Source organism: Pelmatolapia mariae, linkage group LG17, assembly GCF_036321145.2.
Source record: "Pelmatolapia mariae isolate MD_Pm_ZW linkage group LG17, Pm_UMD_F_2, whole genome shotgun sequence".
Lineage (NCBI taxonomy): Eukaryota > Metazoa > Chordata > Actinopteri > Cichliformes > Cichlidae > Pelmatolapia > Pelmatolapia mariae.
In genome coordinates, this window is record NC_086242.1 from 24,200,001 (window position 1) to 24,226,898 (window position 26,898).

Sequence of the window (26,898 nt, forward strand, 5' to 3'; positions counted from 1 at the left end):
TCTCACGTCCCAAGTGGTACCCCAGATACTGTACCTCCCTCCATCTAGCCGCACACTTCTTTGTGTTGGCTATGTGCTTCACCTGCCTCAGGAAATCCAGGACCGCAACCACTGAATATGCTCCGCCCAGGTGTTACTATAACTGTACGCCTATCTGTGTTCCAGATAGGCATCAGTATACAAAGTGTGCGGTTGCAGTACTCGGTCCATGAGGCGCTGCAAAGTGCCTATTTTTTCCTGGACTCTGCAGACAAGGCAATCTGCCAGTAGCCCTTGGTCAAATTCAGTGTTGTGAAAAAATGAGCTGTGCCTAACCAGTCCAGTAGTTTGCTGACCCCGGCGCATGGGAAAAGCAGACGTGGGGTCACCCAGCAGCCACGGTGCAGAAGCCACAGGGGGCTGCAGTGACGATCCCGCAGGCGTGGAGACAAACAAAAATGGACACTGTACACACACTGACACTCCCCAAACATACTCTATACCCCAGGTTCAGGTACCTTCGCCCCAAGAGGGGCAATCCGCCCTGAGACCCAGGAGAAGTTACCCTTTTCCCTGGGGTGGGGACAGTCCTGCAGCAGCAGGGAGGCCCAGCATCCCAGACCCCAACCAGACGGCCAACTCCTCCTCCCAGCCCCCTGCCCCGATGGCGAAGAGAGAACGGGAGTGTGAAGACCCCATACCTCTCTCTGCCTGCTCATGTGTAGTGTTGCTGCGTGTTGTTCTAAAGTGCATTTAAAAAATGCGAGGGGCATGGGGCAAGAATTTGTTAAATTATTTCTGTTGAAAACTGTCTAAATAACCCTATTACCCTAACACAGACAATCTGACAATAATATAAAAATCTGTATTTATGTAGGTGGTTTGGCAGCTGTGATCTACACTGATGCTCTCCAGACTTTGATCATGGTTGGGGGAGCTTTTGCCTTAATGTTCATAGGTATGGTACACTGAAATTTTTCAACTATCAATCCAAAAAACTGTTTCTCAACATCCAATTATCCTCACTGAAGGTGTCATGTCATTATATTTATTAGTTAATAAGTGAAGTTATAAAATTGTAAATGTCATTGTACATTTTCCAGCATTCTCCAAGGTGGGCTGGTATGAGGGCCTTGTGGATCGTTACATGTCAAGTATTCCCAATGTGACTGTTCCCAACACCACCTGCCACTTACCCCGTAGTGATGCTTTCCACATGTTCAGAGACCCTGTAACAGGGGATTTACCCTGGCCAGGTCTACTGTTTGGGCTCACTGTACTGGCTACATGGGTCTGGTGCACAGATCAGGTGATTTGATCTACACTAAAATTCAGCATGGTGCAGTAACGTTATTATGGCGCCAAACTGCTGTGGGAATGATCCTGGAGGTGGCGGTCTCAAAAACTGATAACATTCGTCTTTGTGAGTCGAAAAAATATGTCCCAATACAAATAAATAATGCAATTGAGTTGAATTTTTAATTCCTCAAAACACACCTTGAACTCTTTATGACATTCTTCCTTCTCAAGTTTGAATGTAAATGACAAAAGGCAGCATTTGCATATTTGGTCAAAAATGAGTATTACCTGCTATAGCCAAGGTAATGCCATCCAGGGTCTCTAGAGCAGCATATCTCTAGTTAGAGATATGCTGCTAAGATATTTAGGGCAACCTCAGTTTTAACAGTTTTAATTTCTAACAAGTCAGTGTACTCTTAATGCCAGTCCCAAGCTCAGATAAATGGGAACAGTTGGATCAAGAAGGGCATCAGGCATAAAACCTTGGCCAAATAAATCATGCAGATCATATATAATGAAATTTCTATGCTGGATTGGTTGTGGCCCAGGTTAACAATGACCGCCAACAGGGTGCCAGTGGAAACTGTGCTGATGTTGCCCAAAAGAAAGAGGTGAAGTGGAAGAGGCAGCATGAGTCACAGATGTGGAGGTGAGAGTAGAAACTATAAATACAGGGACTATAGAATAGAATAGACTAGCCCTTTATTGTCATTGTACATGTACAAGAAAATTGTGGGTGCTCCACACCAACTGCGCCACAATAGAATATAAATAGTACACAGGAGGAATAAATAGCAAACAGCAGAAATATATATATAATCCAGAGGGATATATACAAAAGAAGAGAAATCTATAAAAAAAAATAAGAGAAAGGCACACATTAGAGAAGAAAATAATTGCAAAGTGCTCAAAAGTGGTGCAAAGAAAAGACTTGCTCTGAGTATAGATTCAGGCTGGTTTGTGAGGAAATCTTTGCCTGTACTTCACTCGTCTTCCAAAGTTTTCGGTTAGGAAAAACTAGCTGGAGGCGAGCATCATCTGGTTATGTTTTAACAACTTTTGAGGGGTTTATTTACTGAGTGGGGTGTAGGCAGGGACAGAGGAAAGAGTACAAGGAGACTTGGTGGTGGAATGAGGAAGTAAAGCAAAGTATTCAAAGGAAGAAGTTACCAAAGAAAAAGTTGGATAGACAGATAAAGAAAGTAGACATGAGTACTGGGAAATTTGGCATACCGCACAGAGAAATGCTTATAAGGAGTTGTATGTGAGGTGGGATACTAAGGAAGAAGGAAAGGACTTGTTTCAGTTTGGTAGGCAAAGAAATTGAGCTGGAGCAGACATGTAAAAGGTTACATTAATTAAGGATAGAGATGGAAACAAGTGAACAGAGTTTTTTGAGGAAGAAGGAGTACTTTGAAGAGCTGATGTAGACAATGAGAGAGAGAGGAGGACACTCATTTTGTCCCTGTGTTACAACACTAACTATGAAACATCCCCTCCCTTTTTTAAAATTAAAAATTTCAGTGAATTGCATTACTTATGTGAATTCAAACATATTTTTTAGACTCAAAAAGTTATTTGTTATAAGTTTTTTGAGTTCTATTGATCATTCGCACAGTAATATTCTTACTGCATAACGCTGTTTTGCACAAGGAGATTACTTCTCATTGCATCACTTCCAAACCTATCCTGCTTTTCTACAAAACGTAATTATTTCTGATCGGAGAGATGAGAATCTCTCCAGTACATCTTCATCTCAATTTTATTTGTTGATGACAGTGTCAAGTGTCATTGTGCATTAGTTTTTGTTCAGTTATCATTTTGTTTATGTCAGAAAAAAAAGATCATTGACAAAGACTATGACAAGAATTATTGGTCAATACAATTAACAGTGTTTAACTGTATGGTAATGTCATTTTTGAGACAGTGTTGACACTTCACAAACCAGAAACCAGCAACATTTCAGAAAATGCTATAACGAAAAAGAAACGCAACAAGAATATACAAAAGTACATTATCTGAACTAAGATAAGATAAGATGACCTTTATTAGTCCCACACGTGGGAAATTTGTTTTGTCACAGCAGGAAGTGGACAGTGCAAAAGTTATGAAGGACAATTAGAATAAAATAAAATAAGAATAAATACAGTACACAACTGTACAGAATAGAATAAAAATAGAATACTATATACAGTAGAATAAAATAGAATAAAATATACAATAGGATAAAAATAGAATACAAATGCTATATACAACAGAGTGAAAAATACAACGGTGCCAGAAAGATTATTGCACATTTGTGTTATTGCACATTTGTGGATGTGTGTGTTGATCAGTTAAAGTCTTTGTTGTGGAGTCTGACAGCAGTGGGGAGGAAAGACCTGCGAAATCTCTCCGTCCCACACCGTGGGTGCCGCAGTCTCCCACTGAAGGAGCTGCTCAGTGCTGTCACAGTCTCATGCATGGGGTGGGAGATGTTGTCCAGCAGGGATGACAGCTTAGCCACCATTCTCCTGTCACTCACCACCTCCACTGGGTCCAGAGGGCATCCTAGAACAGAGCTGGCCCTTCGGATCAACTACAGTTAAGATACAGGGATGCATACACCTGTAAAGGCAGGCTTGCCAATAGTTACTCTTAATCATTAACTAACATTCATAAAAATGAGAACTGATTCGTATAATCATGTCTGTGTTCTCTGCTACTAGCCTTATATAACTGGGCAATGACAGATAACCCACAAGCTAGGCAGCTGAAAATCACATTTCTCCTTCTGAATGTGATAGACTTTCACTAAAATTTCAACAGCTTGCTAATGTTACCAGCTTTATGAGACCTGATGCATTTGTGAGGTTTGCATGCACTGACCGTAGAAGTGTAATCAGTGGTTAACTCTCTGCTATTATCATTAAAACTAGAATCTGTGTGCACACACACTCGGTTTCTATAGTATATCAAAAAACAAGTTGCATATTTTAATACAGTATTTATTACTATTACTTATATTTGTCTTACTTATTGTGTATAAATAATACAGAAGGTTTGCAAATGTAAAGTTGATCATTACAAAAGTACAAAATGTGTAATGCAATGATGGATAAAAATGATTATATGTTTATGCTGGTGTGTATTTTTTCTTCAGGTTATAGTCCAAAGGTCTCTGTCAGCCAAATCTTTGTCTCATGCTAAAGCAGGCAGCGTGTTGGGTGGCTATCTCAAACTGCTCCCTATGTTCTTCGTTGTGATGCCAGGAATGATAAGTCAAGCACTATTCCCAAGTCAGTAGTATACCTCTCAAAGTGGGAATATTATGTGAAATGTTTTTTAATATTGTTCTATATGCATACTAATATAATATAATATAATATGATATAACAGATTATGCATCTCTTATTATTGTTATTATTGTTTTAAAGAGATTGTTTGCAACTCCTTTTTCAACAAACCTATACACTATGACACCAGGTCTCCACTAAACTTTACGTTGGAAAAATTATCACGTTTTTACTTTTGTTGACACTTTCAATTCATGTTAATGAAGTGTGGAGTTGTAGGTAACACATTTGTGGTGTTTTGTCTCATTTAATTCAAACTAAATTGTTATTTTTTCAGCCCCTCCTTCTTTGTTTTCTTCTTTATTTGTAGATGAGGTTGGTTGTGTGGATCCAGATATCTGTCAAAGTGTGTGTGGTGCTTCAGTTGGTTGCTCTAACATTGCTTACCCTAAACTAGTAATAGAGCTAATGCCTGTGGGTAAGACACACACACACACACACATGTCTGGTTTGCTATCTTCGTGGGGACATCCCATTGACATAATGCTTTCCCTAGCCCCTTACCCTAACCCTAACCATTAAAAATGAATGCCTAACCCTAACCCTTACCCTAAACCTAACCATAACCTAATTGTAACCCTGACAGTAAAACCGCATTTTGAGTGTGAAAATTGCTTTCAACCCCGAGGGGACCTGGATTTTGGTCCCCACGGTGCAGAAAGTCCCCACCAGGATAGTAAAAGTCAGATTTTGGTCCCCACCAGGATAGTACGAACCCGTACACACATACACACACACACACACACACACACACCTATCTATCTATGTATGGCACAAGAAGTAAGAGCATTTTTGTTTGCTCAGTTATATCTGTGTTTTAACAATGCCTCTTGGCAAGAAATCTTAAACTGTTGAAATTGTGTTTATTTCCCCTTAAATGGTGCCACAATTGTAGGGAGAATGTATTTATGGATTGAGCAGTAGAATCAAACCCAATCTTCTCTGTCAATACTAAACAGCTTATTCTGCTATTGACTCTTCTTTTGAGCTTCTGGTACCCAAGATGCTGACAATCAGGTGTGCGACTGGTGCCTAATTAAAGCAACTGTAAGCAGGGACCCTGCTACAGCACTCAGTTGGTGCTTCCTCCAAGCATGCCACATTTGACTAATCTCAATAGGGACCGTACCAACCTGGAGCTGGTCTTCCATAGAACCAAGTTCAATTCAATTTATTTCAATTCTTTTTTAAATAGCACCAAATCACATCAGCAGTCACGTGCATGCTCTTCATTATTTGGAATGAGCCCCCAGAACCATCTCTAAATTGAAGGCCAAGTTTCATATAACGGGCGATGTCAGAGACAGGCCACATCTCAAGAAGATGGCACAACAGGAAGACAGTTTCCTCACCCTGTCAGTAGCAGACAGTCTTTTACAGATTTGCAGTCAAGGTTTACAGGACGATACGGCTGATGGCTCTTTACTGAGATCATCCAGAACAGATCTTTTGCGTTTTTTATCTGTATTGCCTTGATGTTCTCAGAGATAAACACATGCATTAAGAGTTTATAAAAATCTATGTTCTTTTTCCATGGCAACAACTGACAATAAGCAGATTTTATAAAATGATGTGCCATCATTTTTTTCTTCTTCACAGGACTTCGTGGTCTGATGCTGGCAGTGATGTTAGCTGCTCTTATGTCATCCCTGACTTCCATTTTTAATAGCAGCTCTACTCTGTTTACACTGGACCTCTACCACAAAGCCAGGCCTAAAGCTTCTGAGTTGGAACTTATGATAGTTGGAAGGTAAGATTGACAAGAATACCTAATATGCTTTGGAAAACCAATACAAAACTCAGATGTTCTACAACATTAATACTAAACCTATACTTACCCCCAAATACAGTTTTCAATTGAGCAAATTAAATAAAAATAAATAAATAAATAAAAAGATAGTTACATAGTAGGGGTGCAACGATACACAAAATTCACGGTTCGGTTCAGTTTGACACTTTGGTATCACGGTATTTCGATATTTTTTCGATACAAAAAAATGTTCATGCTTTTTTAATTTGTCATTTATTCAAATTATAAATATATATTTTAACTCAAAAGTACAGTTTTTAAATTTAATGTTAATTTAATGTTAAATTTAAGAGAGTTTATTGCAGAGAAATGGCTCTTTCCAAAATAAAAGCTATACTATACGCTTCTTCTGGGCTATATTCTCAGCAGCATATTAAACATATCAGGTCCCCATAAGGAGAATCATGTGCTAACGGCTGTCTAAATGACTCGGGTAAAGTTTGTAGCATGCGTGCTTGTTGTTTTTGTCTGCTTCCACTTGTCTTTGCACTAGGATGATGTCGGAGTAAATGTGCAGTCATATTCATTGTGTTCCCACTAGTGCTGTCAGCGTTAATCTGAAATGACGTTAACGCCACAACACGGCAAATCTCCGTTAACGAGCTACCGCGGATCGCCCCGTGCGTGGGGCTGGACGCCGTCAACACGTTAATGAGTTGTTCCCACCCATGTAATTGAGCATTGCGGCACATCCGACATACTGTTTTACTTTTGTCCATGACGCGCTTACCTTCAGGGTCATACTTCACATGAAGACCAAAATAGTTCCAAAGGCCAGATCTGAATTAGGGTGGGGGAGGTTCAATTTGCCATGTTGCAAGGAGCTTAGCTTCTGTCTTGCTAGCTTGCGCTGTGCTCAGTGGATCTGCACTCGACAGTGCAGCCTAGGCGGAGTAGTCGAACGCAGATCCACTGAGCTCTCAACACAGACAGCATCGTCAGAAGAAAAGTTGATAAAAAATTTTTTAAATTTTGTATTGTTCGATACACATGCGTACCGAACCGAAAGCACTGTATCGAACGGTTCAATATCGATATGAGTATCGTTGCACCCCTATTACATAGGGTTGAGGAGCCCAGAGTCCAGAATTGGTATGTGGACCTACAAACAGATTCAAATACAGGAAGCAATAGTAAGATGTTCTCACAAACTTTATTGAGCGACAGAGTGTAAAACTAAGGCACAGGGAATGAATGTCTGGTGTGGAATCTGGACATAGGGGATGGTGAAACCGATGGAGTCTATGGCTTACTTCACAAGTGGAGTGGCAGTGGCAGTGGCAGTGGGGGAGGTAGTGTTGGCCGGGTGAGTGTCCAATAAAGTGGAGCGGAGTGAGTCCAACCTGAATGACCCAGAGATGCAGAGCTATGAATGTAGGAGAGCAGACAGGTGGTGAATAGTGAGTCTGTGCATGAGAGGCTGCGAGTGGAGTCCAAGAGAAGGTGACCAGCATCCAGGGACGTATGCCTACTGTAGGCAATGAAAGAGGTGATCCAAGAGGCTATTGAGGGCACAAGAGAACAAGGTAAGTTTACAAAGAACTAAGCACTAGAGACAAAGGCGTCCTGTTACTAACATGTGGTTAGTCTACGAACTGGCAAAGAACAGATGTCGGCGCTGGTCTTAAATACTGCCTTAGATTAGCCTGGATCTCCAACAGGTGCAAGTAGTAGATGTACTCACCAGGGCTCTGCCCAGAGGAGGAAACACAGGGACACCATGGAAAAATCCAGACGACTCACCTGGACCATGACAGTAGTATTAACCAGAGCCAAGACTGGGTTTGGCTCCAAGGGCTGAACAGAATGTTTTCCAAACCTGGGAGGTGAACTGTGGTCCTCTGTCTGACACGATCTCGGTCAGGATGCCGTACAGGCTAAACACATGATCCACCAGGATGTTAGCCGTCTCGGATGCTGTGGGAAGTTTTTTAAGGGCAATGAAGTGCTCGGATTTGGAGAACCTGTCAACAACAGTCAAAATGGTCAACTTCCTGGAGGAAACAGGCAGGCCACTAACAAAACCTAAAGCAATGTGGAATCAAGGCTGATTGGGAGTGGACGATTGGTTGAAGCAGAACTGAAGGATGTTGAGTTTTATTTTTGTTCCGTGCAAAGATGGTTCATTTGGTCGAATAATCCCGGACATCCTTATCTAAAGTCTCCCACCAGAAATGTCTTTTAACTAATGAAGTGGTCCTACCTCTCCAGGACAGGAAAACCAGGTGGTGTGGATACAGTCCAGAATCACCCAGTGTAATGATGATTAGCTGGTCTCGAGCTTGGATCTGGCTCTGATACAAGAGCTTGGCCAATGGCCTCCTCCACATCCCAGGTAATGTAACCAATCTTACAGGTGGGCGGAAGTATAGTTGCAATCTCAGAGGTGTCAACCTCAACTATGAATGGTTTAGTGTCTAGGTGAATTAGGACTGGTGCTGATGTAAACAGATACTTTAATTTGGTGAAGGCGGCCTCGGCCTCAGGGCACCAGGTGAACGGGACTTCTGTGGATATGAGCTGTGTAAGAGGAGCTGCTACCTGACTATAGTTGCAGATGAAGTGGCGATAGAAGTTGGAAAAGCCGAGAAACTGTTGAAGATATTCATGTTAGGTAGGTTTTGGCCACTCCTTAACTGATTGAACCTTTGCTGGGTCAGTCTTCATCTGCCCCCCTGCCAGAATGTATCTGAGGAATGAAACAGATGTTTAGTAAAATCCACATTTCTCAGCCTTGACATATAACCTGTTTTCCAAGAGACGTTGGAGGACTGCACGAATGTGGACTTGATGCTCCTGAAGGAATTTGGAGAATATTAGTATGTTATCAAGATAGACGAAAATATTCAGAAAATCTCTGTGAACATCATTCACCAGTGCCTGAAAGACCAAACGGCATCACCAGATTTTCAAAATGACCTAGAGAGTATTAAATGTGGTATTCCAATCATGTTGCTTTTTTGTTTTACTTTATTATTATTTTTTACGTAATCCTGCACATAGACATAGACAGGTAAAATGTGGATAAGGTAGGATCTGGGGAAGTTTGCATGTTGGGGTAACGTTCTTGTTGATGGCATCTGGTTGTGATCTTTTGTTTAGTAAGCATGGTATTTATTTTGGGTGAGTTTATTACGTGAGTGCATTCAGGGAAGTGGTGCAATCACCAAGACACCGCCCACTTCAACAGGTATGAAGACCGAAAAACTGTTTTTTCTGCTCTTCTTCACCTGATCCCAGCTGTGAGTGAACCATTTGAATGTGTGATCGTGGACTGTGTGGGCCCATTGCCTAAAGACAAAAACTGGACATCAATTTCTGCTAATGTTAAAGTGTGCTGCTACACGTTTCCCAGAAGCTGTTCCACTCAGGAGGATCTCCGCACCTCTGGTCATTAATACCTTAACAAAGTTTTTTACTACCTTTTGGAGCTTAGGAATCAAACATATAGCGGCTAATGCTTATTATCCTCAGTATCAAGGAGCTCTGGAGCAGTGGCACCAAACCCTTGGATCAAAGTTACAGAAATACTGCTTAAACACAAGTAAATACTGGGATGAGGAAGTGCCAATGGTTGTGTTTGCCATACAGGAATCACTCCCGTTTTAGTCCAGCCGAACTTGTTTTTGGACACAGTCTGGGGGCATAATCAAAACTGATGTTCTGGATTATGTTTCAAAGTTTAGAGAGCACTTGCACACAGCCCTTTTAGTTGCAGGCCCTATCATCTGCCCAGGCCTCAATGTAACATCGGTATGATAAGACAGTGGTGTCCTAGCAGCGGTGTCCTAGTCCCTGGCGAGAAGGCTCGTTTCTCAGGACCTTAGGTGGTCAAAAAGAAGGCATGTGAACCTGATTATGAGGTTAAAGACCCCTGACTGGAAGCAACAAACCCATGTACCACACCAGAGATGACATTTCCTCAGATGTTGCAAAACCGCTAGTTGTACCTTTGGCAACTGTATCAGCTGGTGACCCTGAGACCTCTCCAGTTCCCATCTCCTCACTCATCTTTAAGGAGTTTAAGTTAAGTTTTCATGTTACCGCTGTAGAGTGCTCTGAGTATGCAATGGATCTGAAACTGTTTAAATCTTCATTTTTATATCATCGTCAGTCTAATGTTAAAATTTCAAAGGACAACATTTAATTTCTAGATAATTGTGCTATTAACAGTAACTCCTGGGCCCCTGTGGAGTCGGACTAAAATAGGATTAAAAAAAGAAAACTAAGGAGTGTGGAATCATTTAAACATATAGACTCCAAAAGTAACACAGGTGCGTAGCATCGCTAATTAACTAACAACGAATTAACAAAAGGAATTACAGAGTGGTGTTAGATGTTGTATAGAACTATAAGGTGTTAAGATGTGTCTTGTTAATTATAGTGATGTGGTTGTATTTTCTGTTAATTTAATGAACCGTCAGTCACAGTATTATCAGCAGAGCTAAAGGAGCCAGACTATGTAAAAAAGTGTACTGCACCGACTCTGGCTCCAAAATTGCAGCATGGCAGCTCCTACAAACAGGAAATCTTGACTATCTTATCTATATCTTCCATCTTTTCTACAGTCATTGGTGGGCAGTGTTGGGAAGGTTACTTTTAAAATGTATTCCATTACAGACTACCGAATACATGCCCCAAAATGTATTCTGTAACGTATTCCGTTACGTTACTCAATGAGAGTAACGTATTCTGAATACTTTGGATTACTTAATATATTATCATGCTGTTTACAACTACGTGAATGTACTATTGCTGTGATTTATTACTGTTACTGAAGGTCCGCGGCTCCGAACCGCAGTAAAGGGACATCTGGCTAATACGTCGGGTTCGTGTCGGGCTCGTAGCTGAAAACTAGCTTTACTTTGTTGCTGGGTCAACTTTGCTTGCCAGAGACAGAGAGAAGCGTTGAAAGGCTGCTCCAACTGAACTTATTTTTTCCGGAGGAAAACACGAACACAGTGTACAGTTGAGTCTTAATAGCTTACTTACAAATGGGCTCGTCAGGCACTCTTCTTGGCTGCAGTGGTTATTATTATATTTACATGCTTCCAGCTCCCGTTTTTGCTCCGTGACAGCTCGGACTTTTCCTTTCTCTCCCTCCCTCGCTCACAGACACATAACGTGTATGGTAGTCCATTCTCTTTTTTTTTTTTTTTTTTTTTTTTTTTTTTTTTTTTTAAACCTGTCCCGTTTGGTTCTTTTGCCATCAGAATTATTGTCTAAAGGCGAAGAAAGATGCCCAACGGATTTACTTTACCAAATGGACCATCCCAGCCTTGCCGTAATGGTCCATTTGATTCAACTTTTTATTGTTTATTTTATTTTCACTTGCTGAATACGGGACAGACTTGACTGGAGGAGAGAATGTGGAGAAAGAAAGAGGGAAAGAAAAAAACCTGAGAAGAGGGACGGGGAAAAAGGGCAAAAAACAAAAACCAACAGAATAAGCAGACAAAAAATACATATATCGATCACCTGGATCACCTGTTGAGAAAGAAAAAAGAAAGCAAGCAGAAGAAAACGAGAGTAATAAACAAGATCACAATGATATATGAGAATATGACAGTAAATACTAAATATTAAACATTATTGTGCAGCACGTGAGATCGACAGCGCACAGTGTGCTTTGAGGTAGGAGCCAAAAAGGGTGTAATTTGTGTGTGTGATCACCCGTGTGTACACCTGTGAGCATGAACGCGCTTGTTTTTAAAAGGTTCCTTCATGTAATGATCTGCTAGAGGGTGTGGGGGGCCACTGCCCCGACCTCCAGGGCATGAAGCAGGTATGGAGGAGATCAAGACTCCAGACATCCAGAGGCCCCCAGAACACAAGAGACCAAGGAAGACCAACAGAGGGGCAGCCGCGCCACTATCCCAGAAAGAGCTGAGGAGAGTCCCAGATGAGGGGTCACTCAGCAGCCGCGGAGCAGAAGCCAGGGGGGGTTGCAGTGACGTGCCCGTGAGCTCCGCCGGCAGCCAGCTGTGCCTGAGTGGCCGAGCCCCGGGCCGTGAGGCCGAGGGCACCCCATCCCCAAGGTGGCCCGAGCGAGCCCCAGGCTCCAGGCCCCAATAAGCAGCCGCCAAGGAGTGAGCCGGTGGGTACCTGGGCGCCCACCCCCGGAGACAGAGAACCACCAACGCACCGATGTCTGAGGGCGTCCGCCACCGGCAGGGGAAGTGGTGGGGGGAGATGGGCCTCCAAACCTTGGAGGGCCTGAGATGTCCTCAGAGAGGTGGCGTCTGATACCCAACCTGACATATAGACACAGACAAACAGGCACACACAGATACAAACATCTATTCCCACCCTCATGCTCTCATATACAATTGCTCAACACTCACCCAACGTGGAGACAGACATAGAGAGACGCTGTACACACAATCACACTCCCCAAGCGTACTCTAAGCCCCGAGTCTAGGTACCCTTGCCCCTGGAGGGGGAAACTGCACCCAGACTCAGGTGGTGTAACCCTTTTCCCTGCGGTGGGGAGAAGCAGACCGCCCCGACTCCGCAGCAGCAGGGAGGCCCCATACACCAGACCCCAGTCGGACGGCCAACTCCTCCTCCTAGCCCCCCTGCTCCAGCAGGCCGCAGAGAACGGGGGTGTAGGAAGACTCCAAACCTCCCTCCACCCGCTCATATGTACTGTTGATGTATGTGTGTTCTAAGGTGCATTTAAAACCCAGGAGGGCATGGAGCCACCTGCCAGAGCAGCAGGTAAGCATATAGCCCCTCCTGCTAGCCCTCAATGTCTACATGTATTTAAAATTGAGAGGTGGGCAACGACGCCAGGGGTGAGGTGTACACCCTGATGGTAGTTTGGAATCCGTGTAGCGTGCCCACCTCCAAGATCCTATATGTATGTGTAATGAGAGTGTGAGTAATGTGAATGTCTAAGTTGTGGGATAAAATTGAGGCAGAGGCAGCCAGAAGGGGACAGAGGGGGGGGATGTCTCCTCTGCACCCTGGTGACACACCCCTACCCCAAGGCCCTGCATGTGTGGGTGATTGTGGTGGAGCAGGAAGAGGGAGGCCGCTGGAGATGGGGAGGGAAGGAAGGGAGGGGCAAGTGACCCCTCCCTTGGGCCAGCTCCCCCGCTGACCCCAGTAGGCACCCCCATGCTGTGCAACCCGCCAGGGAAAGGGGGCCCAGGCCCATCCGGACCGGGGCCCAGTGCAGCAGCGCCCCCCGGCCCCACAGAGCCCGGGACAATTCACCTGACCCCACCACAGAGAAAACTGCACCCACCCCATCATCCACTCATCTTCCAGACTACACAAGACAATAGACGCCCAGGCTGAGATCTTCCTCCACCACTCCTGTATCTCCCCCTCCTGCAGAGAGAGTTCCTGAAGAGAGGAAAGCTCCTGCAAGATGTGACAACCTCCCCCACCAGTTGAAGAGCCCCCCAGGTGGCTCGATGCACCGGCGGCACCCCGCGCCAGGGCCGGGCCCCCATACACCCACCCGCCCACAACCTCGGCAACACACCAACCAGGACCCAAGCCCCTGAGGCCCGGCCAGGGCCCCAGCCCAGAGACGGAGCGCCCCCAGAACCTCACGCCCATCCCGGACCCACCCAGGGGCAGCCAGGCTACCAGGTCAGTAACCCACGTCCGTCAGCACAGACCCTCCCCTAGCCCCGCTGCACGCAGCCACGAGGAAACCGTCACCTAAGAGCCAACAGAGCCCCTAATTGGCCATGACCGCTACCCCGGGTTGAGCCCCCCAAGGAAGATGCTCCTGGGGAACCCCCCGACGCCCTAAGCCTGTCCCTACCCCCACACCAATCACAACAGTGAAGGTGGGACCAAACTATGGCCCCCCACCCCCACTAGGTGATGGAGCTGATCAAAGGAGCCCAGAGCAATTGATCTGATGTGGTGGCAGAGGCTGTATCAAGACTAATGTAATCTAATAGATAATTTCTATATTGGTTAGAATTAAGATTATTTTTATTTTTCCAGTTCATGAGGACTGTTTTCTTGGCTATGCATAGGGCAGTGAAAACCATATGGGCTATATTCTTTTCCGTAGTGACATTATCTAAGCTGCCCAACAAACATACTAAAGGAGAAGTTGGAATGTTACATTTCAGACACTTTGATAAGTCTTCACATATCTCACGCCAAAACTTCTGAACTGGTGGACAGAACCAAAGAGCGTGGATATAATTGTCCGGTGAATTGGTTTGGCAGTGTGAGCAGTTGTTGGTAGACGTAAAGCCCATCTTGAACATCCGATGACCTGTATAGTGCACTCTATGTAGTATTTTGTATTGAATTAATTGAAGACTGGGATTTCTAATTAAATGAAAGGTTTTTAAGCAAATCTGAGACCAGAAGTTTTGGTCTAAGTTAACTGATAAATCCGCTTCCCATTTTGCAATAGGAAGTGATATTGATTCATCTGTTTTAGAAAGCATTCTGTATATTTTGGATAGTAATTTGGGGGTTTTAAGAGTAAGAAATTGAACCACACTTGGTGGTGTTTGTAGTTCAACTTGACCCGGTTTAAATCTCTTTTTTACTATGGATTTAATTTGTTGATATTCTAAAAATCTTTTCTTGTTGATCCCATATTGTGTAACTAGTCTGTCAAATGAAATAAATTCTGTTCCTTCTAGTATATGTTCTAAATATTTGATTCCTTTACTACTCCAATCTGAAAAGTTTATCATATTATTGTTTTGTAATATGTCAGGGTTGTTCCAGATAGGTGTACGTTTGCATGGGATTAATGGAGACTCTGTCAACTTCAGAAACTCCCACCACGCTGTCAGAGAGGAGCTGATGTTGACGCTTTTGAAGCATTCATGTCGTTGGATGTTTGAGCTGATAAACGGTAGATCTGAAATCTCTAGATTATTGCAAAGTGCTTGTTCTACATCTAGCCAAGGTTCATCTAAGAGGGTATGTTTTTGCCATCCTGAGATAAACTGAAGCCTGTTGGCCAAGAAGTAGTGCTGAAAGTTAGGTAGTTCTAATCCTCCTTTATCCTTGGTCTTTTGTAGTGTTTTTAAGCTTATACGTGGGGGCTTATTTTTCCAAAGGAATTTGGACATATATGAATCTAGAGATCTGAACCAATCTTGCGGCGGTTTAGTTGGGATCATTGAGAATAAATAATTTATTTTTGGTAATACCATCATTTTTATAGCGGCAACCCTTCCCATGAGTGATATGGGTAGACATTTCCACCTAGCCAGATCACCTTCTACTTTCTTTAAAAGTGGGATATGGTTTAATTTAGTTAGATCTGCAAGCTTGGGAGAAACATTAATACCTAAATATTTTATATTTCCCGATTGCAGTGGAGTAGAAGAGGAATTATGGAAGGAGCAATTAATCGGAAGGACTGTAGATTTTGACCAGTTAATTGAGTAATCTGATATTCTTGCAAAAGAGTTTATCAGTTCAATCACCCCAGAGATATTGGTTTGTGAATTTTGGAGAAAGAGTAACACATCATCCGCATAAAGGCTGATTTTATGTTCCACGTTCTTGCATTTTATGCCCTTAATTACTGAATTCTGTCTAATTGCTGCTGCTAGTGGTTCGATAAAAATTGCAAACAGTGAAGGGGAGAGTGGGCATCCCTGCCTGGTGCCCCTCAGGAGACAGAAGCTGGAGGATGTCTGGTCATTTGTTCTGACACAAGCTGTTGGGGAATTATATAATATTTTTAACCAGTTGATGAAAGAAGATCCAAAACCAAATTTGTGTAAAGTTGCAAATAGAAATTTCCAGTTAACTCTGTCAAACGCTTTTTCTGCATCTAGAGAAAATATTGTAGTTTCAAGGTTTTTACTGTATGAGTAGTCTATCAAATTAAGTAATCTACGTGTATTTGTTGATGAGTGCCTACCTTTTATGAAACCAGTTTGGTCAGGATGAATTAAGAGGGGGGTTATTTTCTCTAGTCTCTTTGAGAGAGCTTTGCAAATTATTTTAAGGTCTACATTTATAAGGGATATTGGACGATAGCTTGAGGGATATACAGGGTCTTTGCCTGGTTTTAGCAGGAGATTAATGTTTGCAGAATTCATATTTGGTGGAAGTCTGCCATTTTCTTTGATTTCCAACAACGTTCTGTAAAAAACTGGTGCTAGAATCGTCCAGAATTCTTTGTAGAATTCTGCAGGAAAGCCGTCTGGACCTGGAGCCTTATTATTGGGCATATTTATCAGGGCTTCCTGGAGTTCACCTGGCGTCAGTGGCGAATCCAGTGCCATTGCTTGAGTGTCTAATAATTTTGGGAGAGTTATGTTGTCTAAAAACTGATCAATTTCCTTTTTAGATGGGTTTATTTGTGGTGAATACAACGTTTTATAGAAATCCCTGAAAATGTTGTTTATTTGTTTCGGTTCATATATTGTGTTCCCAGATGAATCTTGAACAGCACATATAGTTGTTTTTTCTTTATTTATTTTTAGCTGGTTTGCTAGAAATTGACCGGATTTATTACTATGTTCATAATTTTGTAAGCGTAGTCTTTGTACTAAGAATTTTGTTTTTTTATCAATTATCTCATTTAATTCTAGTTTTGTTTTGCGTATTTTGTTCAATGTTTCCTGATCTTGGTGGGACGCGTAGGCTTCTTCTAGTGATTTGATGGTTTTTTCTAATTCCTGAATATTTTTGTTTTCTTTTTTCTTTTTATGTGATGAGAAAGAAATTATTTTACCTCTCATCACGGCTTTCCCTGCTTCCCATAAAACAGAAGCTGATGTTCCGGGAGTGTCATTAAAGTCTAAATATGAAGTCCACTCTTTTTTAAAATATTTAATAAAGTCTTCATCTTTAAGCAGTGATGTATTAAATCTCCAGTTTTTACTTGGCGTAGTATTATTCTTGTGCATTAGTGTTAAAGATACAGGAGCATGATCGCTGACAGCTATAGGGTGAATCTCAGTGTCTGAAATGTCACTCAGCAGTGAGCTGCTGACCAAAAAATAATCCAGACGAGAGTAGGAGTGATGAACATGTGAGAAAAAAGTATATTCCTTACTGGTGGGGTGAAGGGAGCGCCATGCATCGCAAAGACCAAAGTCGCTCATATACTGTTTGATTATATTTGTGGACTGCCAATTACGCTGAGTTCCTGCTGTATTGAGCCTATCCATTTCTTCATTTAGTCCAAGGTTGAGGTCGCCTCCAAGAACAAGTGTGCCATCTAAGTGTTCAGAGAGTGCACTGAAAAAACTGTGAAAGAATGAGGGATCATCAACATTTGGACCATATACACTTACAATACATAGCTTTTTATCAAGTATAGATAGTTTAATGATTAAGAATCTGCCCTCTGGATTTATAACTGTATCGAGTACTGTGAAATTAATATTTTTATGTATTAAAATTGCTACTCCCCTTTGTCTAGAATTATAACAAGCTGAGAACACATTAGGAAACTCAGGTGTTTTAAGTTCATTCGAACCTCTAAGAGGTCTGTGGGTCTCTTGTAAAAGGACAACATCTGCCTGTAGTTTTTTGAGTTGGTTAAATATTTTTAACCTCTTTTCTCTGGAGCCAGCTCCATTTACATTCCATGTAACGAATCTCAGTGCACCCATAGATGTCTGTGTATAACTAGGGGTGTATGCTGTGTGTGTCGCTTAGACAGGTGGAGAGAATACATCACTTGTTCATAAATAAAGAGAGGGAGAGAGAGAAAAAGTGTGTGGCGAGATGCTCCCTGAGTCTGACTATGTGTTTGCATATTTACTAAGATGAGTACGCTTGGGTTAAATGTGTGTATCCTATACAACTGTGTGCGCTGTCTGAGTGATGTAAATGTGCTGCCGTTGAGCGCATGACTGTGCGTGATCGTGCTGTGCGTATGTGTCGAAATAAAGGATGTTGTTTGTGGATGAGTGTGGAAGCAGGTGATCGAAGCAGTGAAAGAAAGAAAAAAGAAAGAAACCAAGGACAAGGGTGAGCAGCATAAAAACAAGAGGGGAAAAGGAGAGAAGAAAAAACAAGAAGAGAGAAAAAAAAAAAAAAAAAAAAAAAAAAAAAAAAAGAAAAACCGGAAACATTCTAATCAAACCATTGACGGAGAGTGATGGTGTTAATACTGCTATGATATCACACCTAAGATGCGATTTGATACTGGTAAGTTAAACAGATGTTAATGCAAGTTAGTGTGAGTGGATGGGGAAAGGGTGTAGCGGATTCTTATCTGGTGTGAAGTTAATACAGCCACGGAGTGATGTCGGGGTCGCGGTGGAGCTGTCCGTCCACGTACAGCCGGTCCACAGCGATGACAGCGCGGGAGCCCTTCTGGATGAAGCCGCGTCGGATTGGGAAGAGGACCCTGCGTCGTTCCAGGATCTCTTTGGGGAACTGGTCGTTCACGCTGAAGTCCGTTCCTTTTAATTCCCTGCCGCGGCTTTTCACATGTTCCTTTTGTTTGAAGTGGCCGAATTTGGCCACGATAGGACGTGGTCTCCCGGCCGTAGCCCGAATGGGGCCGAGGCGATGCACCCTATCGAAGACGATGTTCTTCACCGTGTCCTCCGGCAGCTTCAGGTGGTTTTTGATGAAGCTTTTTACCGTGGCCTCCGCGTCCTCTCCAGCGGCTTCTGGAATACCAGAAAATACCAGGTTATCACGCATGCTACGAGCTTGTAGATCAATAACTGTTTCTTTTATTTTTTTATTTTCTCTATTGAGCTGGGTAACATTTTCTGTGAGACATTTCACCGACTCCCTTAGCGTGGCATTTTCAGCAGCGAGCGTTTCCACCTGCTGCTGGCTGAACTCCAGGGATTCTCGCAAGCATTTAAATTCCCGGTGAAGAATCTCCACCAAGGACAGCCTTGCGTCGAAGCTGGACAATCGCTTGTCGATTGACTCCAGTATGTCGGCAATATCTTTGCCGGCTGGCGATGTTGTGCCGGGGGAATCTGCCGGGCGAAGTCTTTTCGACGATGGCGTCTCAGATTTGGCCGGGGAAGATGCACTCTGGGCCTTCTTCATCACGAGATCCTGAAAGCACTGATCAATGTAATCTTGGAGAGCCTCTAAACTCTCCCCGTTGTTCTCCAGGGTGTTGGAGATTATTAAGACAAATATTGTTAGTTATAAGACAAATGATAAGTGTATTTGGTAATACTGAAGCTTAAAGGAATTTGTACAAATCTAAACTACCATTTGCTTAATTTTCCGCCAAAATCTCCGGCGTCTGACGTCAGTTACAACATGAGTCGCTTACCTTGTCCGTCACTTCCGTCACTTACCTCTCACTTCCCTTGGTAGTCCATTCTCGCTGCAGCACGGACTACACTGCCCATGAGGCAACATTCTTTAGGGCCATGCCTGTAGCATTCTGCCTTTTAGCTTAGCACAACAACAACAACAAAAAAGCGCTCTCTCACCCAGGAAACACGCAGCGAGAGAGAGCGCGGCACCCTGTAACCATGGCAACCGTAACGCTGCCGCCTGGAACAACAGAGCGTAGCTGTCAAACAAACCCAAACAGTCCTGACCCGCGACAATATGAAACAGGAAAGTACCGCCGTGTAATCCATTTATTTCAACAAAGTAACTGTATTCTGAATACCACCTTTTTAAACGGTAACTGTAACGGAATACAGTTACTCATATTTTGTATTCTAAATACGTAACGGCGGTACATGTATTCCGTTACTCCCCAACACTGTTGGTGGGGCTAGGTTAATTGAAAATTTTAAGTTGCCCATTGGTGTGAATGGAAGTCAAATTTGTCTCTCTGTGTTAGCCCTGTGCCAGACTGGCATACCACGCTGCTCGTCCTATAGTAGCTGGGATAGGCTCAAGCCCTCCGTGACCCTGATAAGGATGAGAAGTAGAGAATAAATGGATAGATGGTTAATAATAACAATAATGTGTGTGTTTTCAGGGTGTTCATCCTTGTCTTGGTGTGTCTTAGTCTGCTGTGGATTCCTGTTGTCCAGACAGCCAATAGTGGACAGCTGTTTGACTATATTCAGTCAGTGACCAGCTTTTTAGCACCTCCCATTACTGCTGTATTCCTAATGGCTATCTTTTGGCCACGAGCCAACGAGCAGGTATGTCTGCCTCTTTAGATTCAGTCCAATTCAATTGTATTGGTCTCTGTGTCATTCTATCTCTTGCATCCTCTTATGTTAAACCAACTGACACCTTCACTACATCCACAAATGTCCTCTGAAGTCTTCCTCTTTTCCTCCTGCCTGGCAGCTCAATATTCAGCATCCTTTATCCAACATATCCACTATTCCAACTCTACATATCTCAACTCTAGCTTTGTCTCCAAACTGCTAAACCTTTGATATACTCATTTTCTAATCTTATCTATCCTAATCTTGCAATTGGAAGAGGACGTGTAGGATGGCTTTCATGTGCAAATCCATCCTACAGACTACTCTCCAATGCTGCCTAGTTTGTTTCCTACAACCACCTTGCAGTCTCTTTCTGATTGCACCTTTTGGATAAGATGTAGTCTATTTGTGTGCAAATTCTTCCATACTTATATGTTACGCTGTTACCCTTATACGTTCAATCCTCTTATTAAAGTATGTGTTTGCCTCAGCCATTTCTATCCTTTTCCAAAATCACCACAGCAATCAATTTTCACAAAGAATGGAAAAGGCTAAATACATAATTATATATAATATGAATGGGATAAGTGTGTGTGTGTGTGTGTGTGTGTGTGTGTGTGTGTGTGTGTGTGTGTGTGTGTGTGTGTGTGCGCGTGCCATTCCCTAGTCTTGAGATTCTTGCAAGTTGATATATAGAGATATGTCCTGTCTCCTATTAATTTAATTTAGAGCTCTTTCTTTTTTTAGTGCAGTCACTGTTGAAGTTTCCTGACGCTGTTATGATGATACCAAGGTTTGGGCCATGGCTGGGAGTTGTATTTCAGCCAGTGGTGTTCGATATTTTTGAAAGTATCTGATTAACAGCAGCTTCATTTTTCAGCATGACAATGATCTCAAAAATACTGCCAATACAGTGAAAGCATACTGGATAGAAAAATACACAATAGAACACTACCAGTCACTGTCTGGGCTTCTCAAAGCTTCAACATTTCTAAAGCAGTATGAAATCACTTTGACAGAGAATTTAACAGAAAATAATAGAAAGATAAACACAATTTTAAAAACAAGCGGAAGCCTTAATAACTTGTTTTTGTTTTTTTTCTTTGCCAGTTCCAAATTATTCAGCATCTAACGCATTGTGTATGTCCTCTGTCTCAGGGTGCATTCTGGGGTCTGATGGCTGGACTAGTGATAGGACTGATCCGAATGGTTCTGGAGTTCTCCTATTTACCTCCTTCCTGTGGTCAGCCTGATCGCCGGCCTGCAGTCCTAGCTGATGTCCACTACTTGTACTTTGCTCTCATCCTGTTGGCTCTCACATGCCTCATCATTGTTGCTGTAAGCCTGGCCACTGCCCCAATACCTAAAGAACATGTAAGAAAAATTCCATATATTATTCCATTTTATTTATATTCTGATCTCTGGAGTGGTAATCAGAAGGTGTCTACTGAACAATATCCAGGGTTCATATAACATATGATTCCTGTTGCAAAACAAACGAAAGAAAGAAATGCAAAGGGAAAGTGTAACCAAGTTGCAGTTAAGCAATTCATTTTGATTATGTGGATTTCAACCTTCTTTTGACTGCTTCCTTTAGGGGTCACCAAAACAGATAATCTTGCTTTCATCAGTATGGACTATTGAACCCTTGAGGATTCTTAATCTACAGAAATTGAAGTTGCAAGATTTTTTTTTCCATTCTCAAACTAATACATTTAAGGCTGTTCATCACTGGAATCGTCATGGGTTACTTTAAACACACAGACCTGAAAAAAATACTTGATCATGTCTATACATATATACTGACAGCATATAAGGCACATCCACCTGCGCACCTCGGACTATCAGATCATATCCCTCTCATTCTGATCCCAATGTGGGTGCACACTGTGGGTGCGCATTGAAAGAACTGCAGTCAAAACAGTGCAGGTGTGGACGGAGAAGAAACCACCTCAGTGCTGCAAGACTGTTTTGATAAAAGGAACTGGGAACTGTTTGCAGGTGAGAGTTATGTGGAAAACTGTGTCTGTTCGGTTTTGGGATACATAGAGTTTTGCACTGAAAACAATACAACAAAAAGAACAATAAATCTATTTCCTCATTGAAAAGCCATGGTTGAACAGTAATTTTAGGGCTCTACTTAAAAAAAGGCATGCAGCCTTCAGGACAGAGGACAGACAAACCTACAGCACAGGCGAAACTCCAGAGAAGCATCAGGGAAGCAAAGCAAACCATAGAAAATGACAATCCCGGCGGTATGTCGAAGAGCTTTAAGGTACTGACAGACTACAAGACCATCAGAATGCTGCCAGATGATGACGATACTACACTGCTTGATGTCTTGAAGAGGTTCTTTCCCTGTTTTGACACCAGCAGAGGAGGGGAAGGACTGGTCATTTAGCCAAGTAGACAACACACACTTGTCCTTCAACAGCACCAGATGAGGACTGTGTTAAAAGGCATCAACATCCACAAAGCAGCTGGTCAAATATCCTTGGACAACCCTAAGTTGCTCTCCAGTGTGTGTGAATGTTAAATAGAAAGCACTCATGTAGAAAGAGCATAGAAAAAAAGTGCTCATATGTAGTGAGCATGAGCATATAGGATGGGGAGTAGTCGACTAAGTGGTGTAAGGAAAATGATCTAATCTTTAACACATCAAAATCAAGGGGGATGCTTATTGACTTCAGCAAGTTGAGGGTCAAGAAACTACATCTCTGGTCAAATAGTGGAGATTGTGGAGAACCGTAAGTAGCTGGGAGTCACCTTCTCTGCACAGCTGACTTGGTTTACAAGAGATTCTTCTTTCCTAGAAAGTTAAAGCAGGCCAGAAGCTCTTGCTTAAGTTCTACAGGAGTATATACTGATAACCCATGCAACAGTGTGGCATGCCAGCTGTTCTGCTGGTGAAACAAAAGAGCTGCACAGAGTGGTGCATTGCTGGGATGGAGTCAAGGAGGCTGACAGTATCAGCAAAGACGGTACACTCCCGGGATATTCTCAGTTTGAACCGCTTCCATCTGGCAAACAGTTCATTTTTTCCATCTAGAGTGGTAGCTGCCACCACCCCAATTTCCACTACACCACCACTGTAAAGATGGCACAGAAATACTCAGACATTTCAGTACAAACAAAACATAACTGGCTCGACATAACCTTATACAATCGTGTATAATGCTGCTATTTTACTCCTCCGTTGATGCTGCTTAAGTTTGCTACTAACTTTAATTTTATCTCTTAAATTTGCTTCTAAGTTTAAGTTGTTTTTGTTTTTTTACTTGTATTGTTTTGTCCTAAGAGAGAAAGCCAAACCAAATTGAATTGTACTATGTATAATTAAATTGAAATCATTCAGTCATTCATGTATTTGATCATTGGTAATCTGTAATAATTGTTTCATTCTTTGTCTCTTTTCATGCGTAGCTGCATAGGCTGACCTGGTGGTCCAGACATAGTCTTGAACCGCGGATGGATCTCTCAAGTCTTCAGATCACCTCTGACCAAGTGGACTCTAACCTCAGCTCAGAGTCTGACCGATTGCAAGAATCCACTTGGAAGAAAGTTGTTCTGTGGCTTTGTGGTTTGGCTAGTTCACGCTCCGAGTCGGCAGCTCCAGTGATTCAAAACAGTGAACGAAACTTCCTCCAGGAGAAGTCACTCTGGAGAATAGTCTGCGATGTTAACGCCCTGCTACTGCTGGTTGTTAACGTGTTTCTCTGGGGATACTTTGCTTAATGTGGTCATGAAATCTTGAACATGTTGTTGTTTTTCTTACTTCTTACTCTTCTTAATAACTTTACTTTTCTAAACTATTCAGGAAAGAGGAAGTGGGACAGAAAAGGGATTCTCAGAAATGAAACAATGAACTAATTATTCTCTATTGATTCATATCGTGCTCAAGGTTGCTCTCAAGTAATATTATCTATAATTACATGATCTACTATACAATTCTCTGTTCATTAAATGGGAAATTACTTTTGTCTGTCAGGTTGTTACTTTTGTCGCCAACTCATTCTATTGTAAGTTACCACTGGATAAACATGAATATCATCTGAATTTTTATGTCAATTAATTACTGGGAAGGAGATTAAAGTAGAGGATCTACTCACCAACAGAATTCCTTTTTTTTTATAACTTTCTGAATAGTTTTAAACTCATATGGCAGAAATATACCAACATCAAGAATTGAAAAAAATTTACTATAAAATTACCATCCTGTACAAAACTACTTCTTGCAGGCTAAACAGATAGATAGATAGATAGATAGATAGATAGATAGATAGATAGATAGATAGGTGCGACTATATAACCAAAGATAAGTGGAGCATTGTACAGCAGGCACTGTGCATTCATTAAAAAATCAATCTCATCCCAAAAAATGAACTCGAACATCCATATACATTTCAGACGGGTGACTGTCTAACACACCTTTTGAAATTTGATGAGATGATCTAATACCTGACATGCAAAAATCATTCCTGGCTTCAGGAAGGATTTGACCTTGTGAACTTGGTGGTAACAGATGTACCAGCAGTATGGTTGTAATGATTGTAGCTATGTTGCTGTTATATCCATTAAGGCAAAAGTATTTCTTGATTTTACAGAAAATTTTCAGAAAGAATAGACTATTGCTAATAAACTGCAGCCATTTGACAAATAAATCAATAAATAAATGTCTTACCCCATTTACCCATACCTGTATACAGGCAAGAGAGATAAGATTCACATCCAGTTAGCTCATCAACTGCCTTTGTTAGCAAACAATGTACAGTTCAATCTGCTCAACTTGAAAAAATAAAATAGCCCTTTATTGTGATTGTTCATGTACAACAAAATTATGGGTGCTCCATACCAACTGTCCCAGAATAAAATATAAATATTAGGCACAAGGCATGAAAAGCAAACATTAGTACAAGTGAATCTGACAGGTACAGTTAGGAAGTAGTGCAAAAGACTTTTTGCCACTGTTCTGTTAAAGGTTGATCTTGGTTTCATCTGTCCAAAGAATGTTTTTCCCAAACTGGCTTTTTTAGATTTTTTGTAGTTGTTGTTTCTTTTTAGCAAAGTCCAATCTTGCCTTTCTATTCTCGAGGTTTATGAATGGCTTGCACCTTGCAGTAAACACTCTACTATTTATTTTTTAGTCTTCTTCTTTTATATTCTCATTTATCCAGTATATCTACCATGCCTTTTATGCACTTTACACCCTGATGTAATCCAATCTCCACCCTGAACTGACCTGAAACCCATCTGTCACTCCTACTGCACACCTCACTAGTGTTTCACTGTCCTCATACATGTTCTGCTCTAGTCTTTCTCTAGATCCACACTGGCTGTCTTTCACAGCATGTCTTTTGTCCTGTCTTCCTCACAACATGGTGATGGCCGTCCATCCCTAATTTTGTTGGAGGTTTCTTCCTGTTAAAAGGGATTTTTTTTCTTCCCACTGTTGCCAAAACACTTGCTTATAAGGGGGTTATAGGATTGTTAGGGTTTTTTCTATTTTCTTTGTATTATTGTAAGGTGTTTACCTTACAATATAAAGCCCCTTGAGGCAACAGTTGTTGTGATTTGGCGCTATATAAATAAAACTGAATTGAACTCCTTTTGTCTGTTTGTCTGCAACCTGAGCAACCTGAATCTCCTGCCAGACGGTAGCAGCTTAAACACCCAGTGTTCTGGGTGTGTGTGTAATTCCGTAGGATGGTGCGTGCATTCCTGAGACAGCGAGTGCTGCACAAGTCCTTTAGGGAGGGAAGAGGATGTCCAATGATTTTTGGGCCATATTAATGACCCTTTTAAGTGCCTTTTTGTGTGCCATGGTGCAGCTGGAGAACCACACAGAGATGCAGTCAGCACACTTTCAATAGAGCAACAGTAGGAGACAATCAGCAGCTCCCTCTTCAGGTCCATTTTTCTAAAGATTCTTAGAAAATGGAGACACTGTTGGGCCTTCTTTAAAACTGCTGAGGTGTTTGAACTCCATTGGAGATCTGTGTCTATGTGCACACCCAGGAACCTGAAGCTGGACACCCTTTTCACACATCTTGGTGGTCTTGACGTCCAAGTTGTTGCCCCCACACCAATCCAACAGCCTCTGAACCTCAGCTCTGTATGCTGTCTCATCGCCCCAAGAGATCAGCCCCATCCAAAATCACTTACTCAGTATTTAAGACTATCTACACTATTCATAAAACTCCTTGCAGTATAATTCGTGTCTGAAAGTTAGGTAGCTTTAACTGACTGTTACAGGCCCGTGACCCAGGAAGTACGGGATAAGATGGAGAAATATTGTTAGTTTTCCCAGAAAATTACCATGAAATTAGGCAGTACTTAAAAAAAATACTTACACTTAAATTTACTTAGTGTCATTATTTCAGCATTTCCTGTAAAAACCTGACTTGTTACC

The 26,898-nt window shown here is 42.1% G+C and overlaps 1 protein-coding gene across 2 annotated transcripts in view; it reads left to right on the plus strand.

Annotated features, from left to right (window-relative positions):
- Positions 1-26,009, plus strand: part of slc5a9 (solute carrier family 5 member 9) — a 30,533-nt gene extending 4,524 nt beyond the window's left edge. For both annotated transcript variants that reach the window (XM_063500862.1, XM_065469477.1), the window contains exons 6-13: positions 857-937; positions 1,083-1,288; positions 4,421-4,556; positions 4,924-5,031; positions 6,213-6,363; positions 20,309-20,477; positions 21,648-21,863; positions 23,913-26,009. In XM_063500862.1, the coding sequence (XP_063356932.1) occupies positions 857-937; positions 1,083-1,288; positions 4,421-4,556; positions 4,924-5,031; positions 6,213-6,363; positions 20,309-20,477; positions 21,648-21,863; positions 23,913-24,224 (1,379 nt within the window). In that variant the 3' untranslated portion in view covers positions 24,225-26,009. The remainder of the gene's footprint in view (positions 1-856; positions 938-1,082; positions 1,289-4,420; positions 4,557-4,923; positions 5,032-6,212; positions 6,364-20,308; positions 20,478-21,647; positions 21,864-23,912) is intronic.
- The last annotated feature ends 889 nt before the right edge of the window (positions 26,010-26,898 follow it).